Source organism: Leuciscus leuciscus, assembly GCF_965113295.1.
Source record: "Leuciscus leuciscus genome assembly, chromosome: 10".
Taxonomy (NCBI): domain Eukaryota; kingdom Metazoa; phylum Chordata; class Actinopteri; order Cypriniformes; family Leuciscidae; genus Leuciscus; species Leuciscus leuciscus.
The window spans coordinates 27,523,876-27,536,989 of record NC_138734.1 but is presented as its reverse complement, the minus strand read 5'-3'; the positions used below and the strand labels follow the sequence as shown (position 1 = coordinate 27,536,989).

The 13,114-nt window shown below is 34.1% G+C and overlaps 1 protein-coding gene across 1 annotated transcript; it reads left to right on the top strand.

The window, feature by feature from the left end:
- The first annotated feature begins 761 nt into the window (after positions 1 to 761).
- Positions 762 to 13,077, top strand: wash1 (WAS protein family homolog 1). Its single transcript, XM_082181822.1, has 11 exons — positions 762 to 853; positions 1,692 to 1,832; positions 5,540 to 5,651; positions 7,554 to 7,700; positions 8,654 to 8,790; positions 8,894 to 9,029; positions 9,115 to 9,322; positions 9,542 to 9,715; positions 10,671 to 10,829; positions 12,192 to 12,260; positions 12,345 to 13,077. The coding sequence occupies exons 1-11, from the start codon at positions 846 to 848 to the stop codon at positions 12,491 to 12,493; spliced, it is 1,440 nt and encodes a 479-aa protein (XP_082037948.1). The 5' UTR covers positions 762 to 845; the 3' UTR covers positions 12,494 to 13,077.
- The last annotated feature ends 37 nt before the right edge of the window (positions 13,078 to 13,114 follow it).

Below are 13,114 nucleotides of genomic sequence, written 5' to 3'. Positions count from 1 at the left end.
ATTCGGATTTGTTGTAAATAAAGAATCATCATTATTAACTACCTCGACAGGCTCCTTGGTTTGCATCTTCAGTAAAAATTAATATCCCATGTAGGCTACTCATGAAAATGTATATTTAAAATACCTATGCCTAGAGTCTTATTTTATTGTTACAAATTTAGATTTATGTTGCTTAGTTACCAAATGAATGTTCTTTTTCTCCAGCAGAGTGCATTAACATGATTGTTGCTCACTAAATAATACTAAAGCGTCAATGCAAATAATAATAAAAATATATACAAATATAAAAGGTAATGTGAACATGGTTAGTCATATAGCCTACACCACTAGCTAGTCTGAAACGTCCAAACGTCTTTCCAGTTTACGCATTTAGCCTAGGCCTACATGGAATCCAACACAAAGTCAAGTGTTTATTGGTATTATTGATATTCTTTCATAATTATTTTAATATTCTTATGACCAACACAAAAGGTAGCCTACAAAAAAATACAAGAGGAATGCCTCGTGAGAAAGTGAGGAATGAATAATAATTGTTATAATAATAACAATAATAAGACAATAATATAACTAATAATAAATTAACAGTATAAGATTAAAACATATGCATTAGTCATTATCAACATTTTAATAGCCTTTTAATAAACATTTTATTTAATCCCAACATAATGATATGTATACAGATTTTAAACTTTAAAATTTGCTTTGTTTTTATTATTTTATTATGCGTTCCCCCCCGTTGTACGCGCCGACGTCAGGCGTCACGTGATCTGAGAGTGCGGAAGTTTTGATCCTGACAGACTCCAAGCGCCTTCAATCTTCTGAACGTTTGTGCTTTTGATATATAAATGGTCAGGTACAGTGTTCCCTTGTACTTGCATTTATTTTCATAGCAATATTTCATAGACATCTTATCTATAAGATGCCTATAGGCATCCCTTTGAGTTTCATGCCGCTGTGTTTTTTCCACCGGAGATAGCAGGAGGAAGACTGCGTTGTGTAACTTAGATCTAATGAGAATCATTGTACAATTCAGCTGATTTTTTTAAAATAGATAATTGTCATATTGTTATTATACACTCTTATTAATGGTTTCGTATTGCGACATACAGCATAACACTGTTTGTTCGACTTTATCTAAACCTCTGTCCGAGTCATCATGTGACTTTCATTTGGTTAAGCCTCTGGGTTTGTTTCTGTTAAGGCTGGATCAGTGTTTCATTTCGCTGTACTAGATTAGAGTCTTCTAGATTGGATCTAGATACGTGACCCATGTAACTGTGATGAAAGGGAGCGAAAAACACAAATCCCAGAGGATATTAAATTTGCATTTCCATACATTGTCCATTGCAACAAAAATAGTATTGTGGGGTGCCAACTTCAGTAGCCTATAGTATGCAGTGTATACCTGTAACACAACATATCAATTTAGCTACTGCCATGGCAAAATATAACACTATATTTACATTTTATGTGTGTGTGTGTGTGTGTGTGTGTGTGTGTGTGTGTGTGTGTGTATGTATGTATGTATGCATGTATGTATGTATGTATATGTATATATATATATATATATATATATATATATATATATATATATACATACACACACACACACACACACACACGCTTAAAGTGTGGTTCAGCGACATATTTAACACAGATTAAATGATTCATTGGTGTGTGTATATGTGTAGGATGACGCAGAAACGTTACCTGGAGGGACAGGTGTACTCTGTACCCCTCATCCAGCCAGACCTGAGGAGGGAAGAGGCTGTCCATCAGATCACTGATGCATTACAGTACCTGGAAACTATATCAACAGACATCTTTACTAGGTAAACACACATTTAGTACAGAGTGTTTTTCTGCAGATCAGAGATGTAAAAGATCAAGGATACACGCAAACATTGAAGGCAATTTTTTGGGTCGCCTATTCAGGTCTCAACAATAAGTTTTTTCATCGTTTTTCAACATTAGCTATGTTTTCATCCTCCTATTTTTATGCACATTTTGGGATTTCCATAAAAAAAACCACTAGATCGAAACCCCAAAATGCGCATCAATTAGGGGTGCAGCGATACACTCATGTCATGGTTCGATACAAATCACGATACTTAACGATCACAATATTTTAAAGCAAAGCTTTTTCTTTTTAAAAATTATTACTAAAATAATATTAGGACCCACAAATATTCCCCATGGCATTATTATACATTATATTCAACGTTATATATAGTAGTTTAATGTAGTAATGTCACTAAAACTCCATAAACTTTCATTGAATGTCTGTGTTTACTTCAGTATGCACGTTTGTAAATCTGTTCATCATATAAGCAATCATGTCTCTTTAGAAGACTTGGATTTGGATTAGACTGCTTGATTTACGGATTTTTGGATCTTTTAGGTTTTAGAGGAATGGACTTTATGATGTACAAAAAAAGAGCCACCGTGGAAACTTATATTTTTATTACAGATATTTTGTGCAAATTTCCCAGGAAGGGGCAATTTTGTTCTCTTGAACACATGGGATGGAAACACTGCATTTTTCACAAATGTTTTATATGATATTCCAGTTTTGCGCACAAGTTAATAACATTTTCACTGGCACAGCTACAAAAAATAAATATAGATTTTATGAAAAAAAATTGTCACACTTTAGTTTAGGGTCCAATTATCACTATTAACTAACTATTAACTACGACTTTTTCCAAAAATAAACTCCTAATTACTGCTTATTAATAGTTAGTAGGGTATTTAAGTTTAGGTATTGGCTAGGATTAAGGTCATGCAGAATAAGGTATTAATATGTGCTTTATAAGTACTAATAAACAGACAATATACTAGTAATATACTTGCTAATAAGCAACTAGTTAATAGTGAGAATTGGACCCTAAACTAAAGTGTTACCAAAATCTTTTTTGCCACATATAAAACATGTTGCTAAAAATACATTTATTTTAGCAACAAATTTTATATGACAAAAAATTGATTTTTCTTAAAATTATATTTTAAGTTCTTTACAAAAAAAATACTATAAATAATTTATTAGTTAATTTTTAATAGCTGGACATTATATACACTACTGTTTTTTAAAGAAATAATATTTTAATTAATCAATGATGCATTAAACTGATCAAAAGTGACAGTAAAGACATAAAGTGTCTTTCTATTCAAAGAATCATGAGGAAAAAAAATGCCTCATGGTTTCCACAAAAATATGAAGCAACACAACTGTTTTCAACATTGATAATAATAATACGTGTTTCTTGAGCAGCAAATCAGCATATTAGAATGATTTCTGAAGGATCATGTGACACTGGAGACTGAAGTAGTGATGCTGAAAATTCCGCTTTGCATCACAGTATTGTGAAATAGTATTACGATTATTTTAATATTTCTCATTATGACTGTTTTTACTGTATTTTTTGAATATATCAAATGCATGCAGCCTTGGTGAGCATAAGAGACTTCCTTTAAAAGCTTTTTTTTTTTTTATCGTATGGATCCCAAACTTTTGAATGGTAGTGCGACCAATTTAACTTCATGAAATCTATCACTTCATACAGTTTTGTTGGAACGGGTTCATCAAAATCTTGTATGTTGACTAGCTAGATAACTCTAGAAGGAACAACATTTCAGTGCATAAATCAGAGCAAATGATTATGAGCCAAAACTCCCTCACACTGGCCCCGGGCCATCCTTAATGTTGCGCCTGGCTATTGAAGGAGAGAGTGTGTTTAGACTGTGCGAAAATAACAAAAGAGAAATACAATGAAAGGTGTGTGTTTTGCATGAGACGCAGTTGTGAGGGAGTGAGTGCTCAAATATGCTAATTCCAGCTGAACATGCTGGAAAACCATCCACAGCGTTACCATGACAACATGGCACGTAGGGGTCCAGGGAACATATTTGTGTGTGTGTGTGTGTGTGTGTGGTGAAGCAGTGCGTTTCTAGGTCAGCTCTATTAAGCCTCTCCTTCCCCCCTCTCTTTTAGTCATTCTTCTGTCATTTTCCCTCCTTTTCTAATGGAGGGTCTTTTCAGACAGCATGTAGTGCCATAAGCTATAGAAGAGCGCACTTAGTAGTGATGAAAGGACTGTACACATGCACAATTATGCTCACATTCCCGCTGCATTTTTTTTGTTTTCAGGCTGGCGTACTGTAGCTACCTTATGTAATCAAGGGATCTTTTTCCCCTTTGTGATGTTTGTCCACAGAAGAAGTGTAGACGAACGAAAGAGTTGTGGTCCGTGAGTTACAGTAGGTGTAATAAAAAGGCCAAGACAGATGGCATTGTCATAGAGCCAGAAGGTCGGAGTATAGGTGCTGTATTGTCTGCAAAGCAATAGCATGCTGCAGTACACCGTGACCGTTCGCTTGGCTTGTCATTCAGACCGTTGTTTGGAGAAGTTTGCTGCAGAGTTTCGCATTCATCCTGGTTGTTGCAGAATTTTATGTGAAATTTAAGATGGACTGTGAACTAAGATTTTTCAGTGACTAATGCTGATATATAAAGGCTATAGTGTCCAGTAAATCGATTAATTGCATCTAAATTAAAGTATTTATTTATATAATATATGTGTGTATATTTTTATATATATATATATATATAAATATATATATATATGTATATACATTTTATATAAAATGTGTGTGTGTGGTGTATGTATACACACCCATATGCAGTATGTATGTATATATGTGTGTGTATATATATATAATTATATACACATATTATATAAAAAAAAGCTTTTTTTTAAATGTGATTAGTCGTGATAAATTGTTTTGACAGCACTAATATATACTGTGTGTGTGTATGTATTAGTACATGTATTAGTATATATATAAAATGACTATTATTACTTTTTTTTAAAGAATACTTTTTTATGTTCACTGAGGCTGCATTATTCTGATAAAAAATTATTCTATTTAAAATTAAACCGTAATATTTTTGTGGAAACAATTATATCTTTTTTTTCCTTTGAATACTAGAAAGTTCAAAAGAACAGCATTTATTTTATATAGAAATCCTTTACATTATAAAACTATAACATTATAAAACAACATTATAAAAGTCTTTATTTGAAGCATGCTTGATAAATAAGTATTAATTTCTCCAAACTTTTAAATGGTAGTGTGTACTGTTTATATTTGTATATAACATATATACTGTTTTATGAAATAACAATGCACTTGTACCTTAACGCTTATAGCAAATTAAAGCTAAATTTATACTTAATGCAGTATTTACATAGATTTCACTCAGAAATACTTAATAAACAGAATATATTTAATTATTTGACAAGACCATAGTAAGATTGAAAATGGAATTTTTAAAATTGAAATTATCAGTGTTGAATGTACAAATAGTTAAATATCAGTCAAACACACTGGTTTAAAGTGGATTCATTGCAAAACAGTTTCAATCAACAACAAATTAGTTCAGAATTGAATTTCAGGTTACACTTTGGCGAAGTTCTGATCTAAATATGTCAACCTGTATTCTGCAGACATTTTTTTTGACTTGGTTTGGTTTTGACAGGGTGTCTCAGAGCGTGGAGAAGAACCGTGCACACCTTCAGACCGTCACAGACCGGATCAAATTGGCTCAGGCTAGAGTCCAGAAGATCAAAGGAAGCAAGAAAGCCACAAAGGTGATGCAGATGATTCAGACACAGTGTCTGAGGACACTGGACACAGTCTAGAAGATAAACGTATTCTGCAAAAACTGTCTGGAGCAGCATTTGAATATGCATACATGTAGGCTAATGGTGTCAGCGTTGGTGTAGGAAGTTAGGACCCAAATGCAGAGATGCACTTCAGTGTTCTTTATTTCGAAAAAAACATGGCATCCAGCATGGCAGATAGAGTAGGGCTTGAGCACAAGGCTGGGTGCAGGACACAACAAGGCTTGCAACAGGATAGCACACATGGAGTGTATAGCCCTATTCGGACGGTAATTGTTTCTCATGGGGTCGTAAGGTATTTTCAACATTTTCAGGGGTTAGTCTGTGATTTTATTGCCATCCGAATCCAGAATGTCAGTGTTTTTCTCCCACCACCCCCGGCCAAATTACCTATTGTTTTTTGACAAACACCAAGATCGTGTGGTGATTTAATTGCCATCCGAATCCACATCTCTGAGTTTACAAGAAGAGATCACTGCAAAATTCACTGTTAAATTCCATTTTGATCACTGCCGAGCACCGTACGTACGATGTACACTTTAATTACTGAAATGCTGTCAAGTATTTACAAGAACAGTATTTCACCACAGCTCCACCTCAGCGAACAAAAAGGAAATAGAAACTGATAAATGTGAATGACAAAGAAACAACATTGCTCAGAGTAAATTGCAGTGTAGATCAATCTCCTGTGGGAGGTCCTAACAGTTTTCTATTGAATATAGCCCTTTTGTCTTCATGTTTAAAGTTCTGTCACACAGACAGAACTTTGGGTTAAGATTATTGAAGGACGACATGCTAACATCGCTGCTGAAGAACTTCTACACTACAAACCTTCAATAAATTATTCTCCCCACACGAATTCTGGTTAAACTTACTTATTTTATGCATTAGAGAAATCTAATTGGCGAGCCACCCAAACAACCGCTCGGCCAAATACAGCTAAATCTAACAAAGCACGTAAACATTTGAAAGGGGCCGATATTGTGGCAGCAATATATGATAACATTTTAAAATATGTAGGCTATTATACACAACATTAATAATACAAACCAAGCAGCTTTTTTTTTTTACCTCATGTAAATAAGAGGTTGCATTATCTTGTTTCTGCTAATTTCCATATTTTTTAAATGACATCCCTTTGAGATAAAATGCAAGGATATAAAAACCATTTCGAATATACCGTACGTGCTTCTAACTTTCTGTTTATAAAAATGAGATTTAAATAATAAATAGAACATTATTTCCCTATTATTAAATTAAATACAAATTTATTTGTATTATTCCAAGCATAAGACATTTTATTTACAGCAGACAATCATGCGACTGACCACGTGAGTAGTGCGTTTGCGGGATTACAAAACTCGCTCCTCCACCATCAATAAATGGCCAGAGTTTTATCACTGAGGAGCCATGCAAATTTATTTTTACAGACGTCCACATGTCAAACAAACATGACAACATGCTCACAATGACAGGACAATAGAGGTGTCAGAGCTCGGTCACCAAACCAAGAATAAACAGACCGAAGTGACAGAACCCTGACTAATGGTTAAAACTGTGAAAATTACAAAACCTTTTTTGCAAAAACAACAAAAAATTGTTTATAATAAGAAAATAGAGCTTATTTTAGAATAATTAAGTTTTGTTGGGATATTATTTTTATGAGAATTAAGCACATTTACCCCCACATTCTCCTTACTGCATTATTATAATAAAAATTCAACAACTTTATCTGTTGTGCACTTTGATCTTTAAAACTTTACATTTTACATTCACAAAGAGCTTTATTACACACTGCATGAAAGGTAATATTTGAAAAAGCATAATAGGGGCGCTTTAAATGGTTATATGTTTGATGTGTTTGTGTAGGTGTTCTCCAGTGCCAAATACCCCGCTCCAGAAAAACTGCAGGATTATTCTTCCATCTTTACGGGTGCAGTGGATCCCGCGTCCCAAAAGCGGCCTCGCTTTAAAGTTCAGAGCAAACTCCGCCCACTGGATGACAAGGCCTTACAGGTGAAACATATTTGACAAACATGACAATGACTTCCTGTCATGCTCACTTTGCAGAGTATATGGATCATATATATATATATATTTTTTTTTATATGTGGAAATTAATGGATATAAGCTAGCATTTTGTCTTTATTTTTTTATATACTTTTAGATTTTTAGACTTAAAGTCTGCAGTTCATAATTATTTTTCAACATAGTTTTCAACAACAACAAAAATCTGACATAAAGAGGGGAAGTGAACTCTCTTTCATCTTTTTATTTATTTATATTTGATTGTTTTATTTAACTACATTTTAAAATATGGATTGAATATGTTTTAAATATGTAGATTAATTTGTACATTTAAAAAGTGATTTATTTATTTCATTTCCAAAAACCATGGTAACAGAATTGATATTATAATATTACTATATCAACTCTGTTGCCATGATTTTTATGAAGTAAAATTTCGGACGAAAATTTCAGACTCGGTGTGCAAGGACCTTTAAGCTTATTTTAATTTGTTTTAAAATGTAGTTAAAATAATAAATTATTCAATTACTTTTTAAATTAAAACATAAATGGAAATATTTAAAACTTTATTCAATTCATGTTTTAAAATGTGAATAAAATACACAAAATAAAAAATAATTTTGAAATACAGATTTTAAATTGCATTTTGAAAAACCATTTTCCAATTGTTTTTTTAATAAAAAAAATGTATACATCGAGTTAAAAATACCATTGGACAGTTCACTTGTGTAGGCAATAATCAACCACACAAGCACGTAACAGTTGTTAAATAAAAAAATAAAAAAGATATTTGTTTCAGCATTAAATTCTCTTTTTAAGAAGCTCCTTGTAGTTTCACGACCTTGAGCGTTTGGTTTGTAACGTCAAATCACAGTGTAAAACTCTCAACACAAATTTATGTTAAAATGATTCATGAAATGACCAACAAATGTGTTTCATAGGAGAAGTTGATGTATTTGCCAGTGTGCGTAAACACTAAGAAGCACTCTGAGGATGAGACCGAGGAGGGTTTGGGAAGTCTGCCGAGAAATGTCAACTCAGTCAGCTCCTTATTGCTGTTCAACACAACGGAGAACCTGTGAGTACACACACACCTACACATATTGACTGAATGCTGCACAGGCGATGCAACCTTATTAACGCTCATATAATCATCGCTATGTGTGTTTGTGTATTTTCAGCTATAAGAAATATGTGTTTCTTGACCCTCTGGCGGGCGCTGTAACTAAAACACACACCACGTTAGAGACGGAAAAGGAAGATAAACCGTTTGATGCACCGCTTTCGATCACCAAGAGAGAGCAGCTAGAAAGACAGGTTGTTCAGTCACACCTATAATAAGGCAATAAACTGACAACAGGATGCAAGCTTAGCTGATGTCTCTTTCACACTTTCTTCTCAGACCGCAGAGAATTATTTCTACGTGCCAGACCTGGGGCAAGTGCCGGAGATCGATGTGCCGTCTTACCTGCCTGACCTACCCGGCATCGCTGATGACCTCATGTACAGCGCTGACCTCGGCCCAGGGTTCGCACCATCCGTTCCTGCCAGCAACAGCATCCCTGAACTTCCCTCGTTTGGAACAGAGCATGATGAATCTAGCGGATCCGGTGGGATCATTATTAACATTCTTTTATGACAGATTTTAAACTTAAAGATGTCATATTATAAGAAAAAAAAATATATATATTATATTTATTTTTTATATTATTGTTTATATTTTTATATTATTTATATTAATAAAAAATGAATAAAGACATATAATGTGACCCCTATGTTTTCCTTCATAGTCTAACATTTTATTTGAATACTTGTTTTGTTTTTTTAAGACTCTCATTTTAGACTTGAGGCTCCGCCCCCTCCGCCGCCTCCACCCCCTCCTCCACCAGAGCCAGCCCAGGTATTGGCCCCACCCCCTGGAACTTCTCCAGCCCCGCCCCCTCCACCCCCGCCTCCACCTATCACACCAGAATACACTGCTGTCACATCAAGCCAAGCCACAAGTAAGATTCATTTTCATTGTATTTTTTATCATTTTATTGTTATTGCTTGTGAGGCAAACTGACTGTGATGATGTCATAGCAATATTGAATTGCTATTGGTCTACTTTCTTGCAACTTTTTTTAGACTGCAAAGATGGTTGAAGGGATAATTTTATGAAAATGTATTAATTTATTTGATAATTTGTTGAACACAAAAGAAGATATTTTAAAGAATGTTGGTAACCAGAGAGCTGACTGGTATTTTATAGTATTTTTTTTCCTACTATGGAAGTCAATGGGTGCCATCAACTGTGTGGTAATGAAATTTTTTTTTTTTTTTTTTGGGTGAACTATCACTTTAAGTGTTCAAAACCTAAACCTATTTAAAAACATGACTTTTATATTTCTGCCTTCTGCCCACAAACAAAAAAAACTATATTTGTTTGTCCATATACACTACCATTTAATGTTTGTTTGTTTTTTAAATCTTTTTGAACGAGGTTTCTTATGCTCACCAAGACTGCATTTATTTGATCAAAATTACAGTAAAAACAGTATTATTGTGAAATATTATTACAGTTTCAAACAACTGTTTGCTATGTTTTTATATTTTAAAATGTAATTTATTCCTGTGATACAAGGCTGAATTTTCAGCATCATTACTCCAGTCTTCAGTGTCACATGATTCTAATATGCTGATTTTCTGCTCAAGAAACATTTCTTATTATCATCAATGTTGAAAGCAGTCGTGCTGCCTAATATTTTGGTGGACATTTTTTTTTTCAGGATTTTTGGATGAATAGAAAGAACAGAATTTATTTGAAATAAATCTCACTTTATAAAAGCCTTTACTGTTACTTTTCATCAATTGAATGCATCCTTGCTGAATAAAAGTATTCATTTCTTAAAAAAAATAAATCAAACATTTGAATGGTAGTGAATGTCAAACACATTCTTTTGTGTTTATGTTTACAAGGTGTGATGAAAAGCGCCCCTACTGAGGTGGTAAAGCCGTCGGACGGGCGAGCAAGCCTGCTGGAGTCGATCCGAAACGCCGGCGGTATCGGCAAAGCAAACCTCCGAAATGTGAAGGGCCGCAAGATGGAGAAGAAGAAACAGAAGGAACAAGAGCAAGGTCAGACGCCACCAGTGTTTACACTCTGTGCTAAAAGTAGGCCGTGCATACTGTCAAACAGAGTCAATTAGAGGGTGTTAACATTAGCTAAACTGTAATTTGAATAAGAACTTGTTAGTAGTGTTTGCTAAGGCGAGCATAAAAAATCCTATGGTACCCAAGCCGTATGTACAGAGTAGACATGGGTCAGTAAGAAACAACCTAGTAATCGCATAGGTACATCCTGGCAACAACCCAGAATATATGTAAAAATGTACTTGCAATTAATTAGCAAGATCAATATAATAAGTGTACAAGAGTATTCTTTTTTTAAACGAGGAATTCATTGATCAGTATCACTGATGTAAGGAAGAGCGCTGTGGTATTTGGAAAGGTCAAAAGAGACATTTACTTTCATTAAATCTGCCCTATTAAGCCTTTTTAAATCTGCTTGACATTTGCTCTGAAATCGACTGGCTCTTGACTCACAAAGTCTCAGATATTTAAGACAAGTTCTTCATTGATATAGTGTCATTGGATAAACTATATGGTATTTTGAATTAGTCATCTCTGAGAGGTAATTACTAATGATTTAGGATTTGGTTGAGAATAAATGCCACGGTTAAGATTTGAGAGAACATAATTTAATATTCTTTACTACTTGTTATTCTCCTGAAATATGGACTGTTTAATGAAGAAAATAACAGGCATTCTTTGGAAACTGCTTTTCTTTCTTTTGAGGAACACTCACTCTATTTTTGTTTCAATGAAAGTTAATGAGTCTCTGAAAAGGTCAAAAAAGCACAATAAAAGTGATCCGTATGACTTATGCGCGATATACACTACTGTTCAAAAGTTTGTGGGTGGTCAGATTCTTTATTTGAAAAGGTTTCTTATGCTCACCAAGGCTGCATTTATATGAACAAAATTACATAAAAACAGTAATATTGTGAAATATTATAACAATTTTAAATAGATTTTTTCTATTTTAAATGTAATTTATTCCTGTAATGTCAGCTAAATTTCAAGCATCATTACTCCAGTCTTCAGTGTCACATGATCCTTCATAAATCATTCTAATATGCTGATTTGTTGCTCAAGAAACATTTATTATTATCAGTGTTGAAAATAGTTGTGCTGCTTCATATTTTGTGGAAAGTATTTTCAGGATACATTTTTTTCCAGGACTCTTTGAAAAGAAAGTTTACATCATTTAAAAGAGCATCAATTTATTTGAAATAAATATTTTGTAACATGAATGTCTTTAGTCACCAAGTCTTAAGTTCTTAAAAAAAAAATCTTCTGAAGTCCTGTAATGTGTAACATTTATAGAAAAAGCTAATTTTTCCTGTAATTTAAACTAGCAATAATCTTTTTTTCCAGTTGGTGCAGCGGTCAGCGGTGGAGACCTGATGTCGGACCTCTTCAATAAATTGGCCTTACGCAGGAAAGGTGCGTTTGAAACCATTTTAGTGCCTCAATGTCTGTGTTTTCATGCAGCCTGATGCTTGCTTTCCCCTTGTGAATATTTGACAGGTATCTCTGGCAAGGTTCCAGGGCCTGGAGACTCCTCTGAAGCACCTGCCAGCTCCGGCGGAGCGTTCGCCAGGATGTCAGATGTGATCCCGCCCCTTCCAGCGCCGCAGCAACCGGCCGCAGACGATGAGGATGACTGGGAGGCGTAACCATGGCGACCCAAGGTTGAGTGGGAAACTCAAGTCGGGATTTGAAATCCTCAAAGACAAGAGTCTGCAAATATTGTCTCTCCAAGGAGAGCTATGGAGTGTTAAGTGAGACATTTTGTCACTTGTTTTGTAACCTCAAGGTCAGTGAATGAACAAAAGTATGAGAAGATGTGTTCTAAATGTCATTAAAACCCTCAGAGCCAGAGAGATTATATTATGAAAGTCAACATGACATCTAAATTCAACAGTGCAAGTTATATATATATCATCTTTCATCAAGTTCCTCTAGTTCTGAAATGACTTTCCTTTTCATCTGATGTCATCTAGGCCACACAAGCAATTGGTTAATGTTAACCAGTTTCACTCAGAAATCTGACATTTTGGTTGTTTTATGTTGACTTTACTTAATCACACTTTTTGATGAACATTTTTCACTTCTCATGCACATTCAAAACAAGGTGACAATGAAGTTGATGGTGAATTATATTCCATTAAGGAAGAATAGAATGTATATAAGAACTGTTTTACATGCACTAAAACATTTGTAGCTTTAGTACAGAAAAATAAACTCTAATCTACTATGATTGTTTTAGCCCGTATGAACCAGTCTGTTGGCTTCAC

Coding starts and splice junctions, on each gene's coding strand:
- wash1 (XM_082181822.1), top strand. Junction 1,833..5,539: donor TCAACAGACATCTTTACTAG/GTAAACACACAT, acceptor TGGTTTTGACAG/GGTGTCTCAGAGCGTGGAGA. Junction 9,030..9,114: donor GAGAGCAGCTAGAAAGACAG/GTTGTTCAGTCA, acceptor CTTTCTTCTCAG/ACCGCAGAGAATTATTTCTA.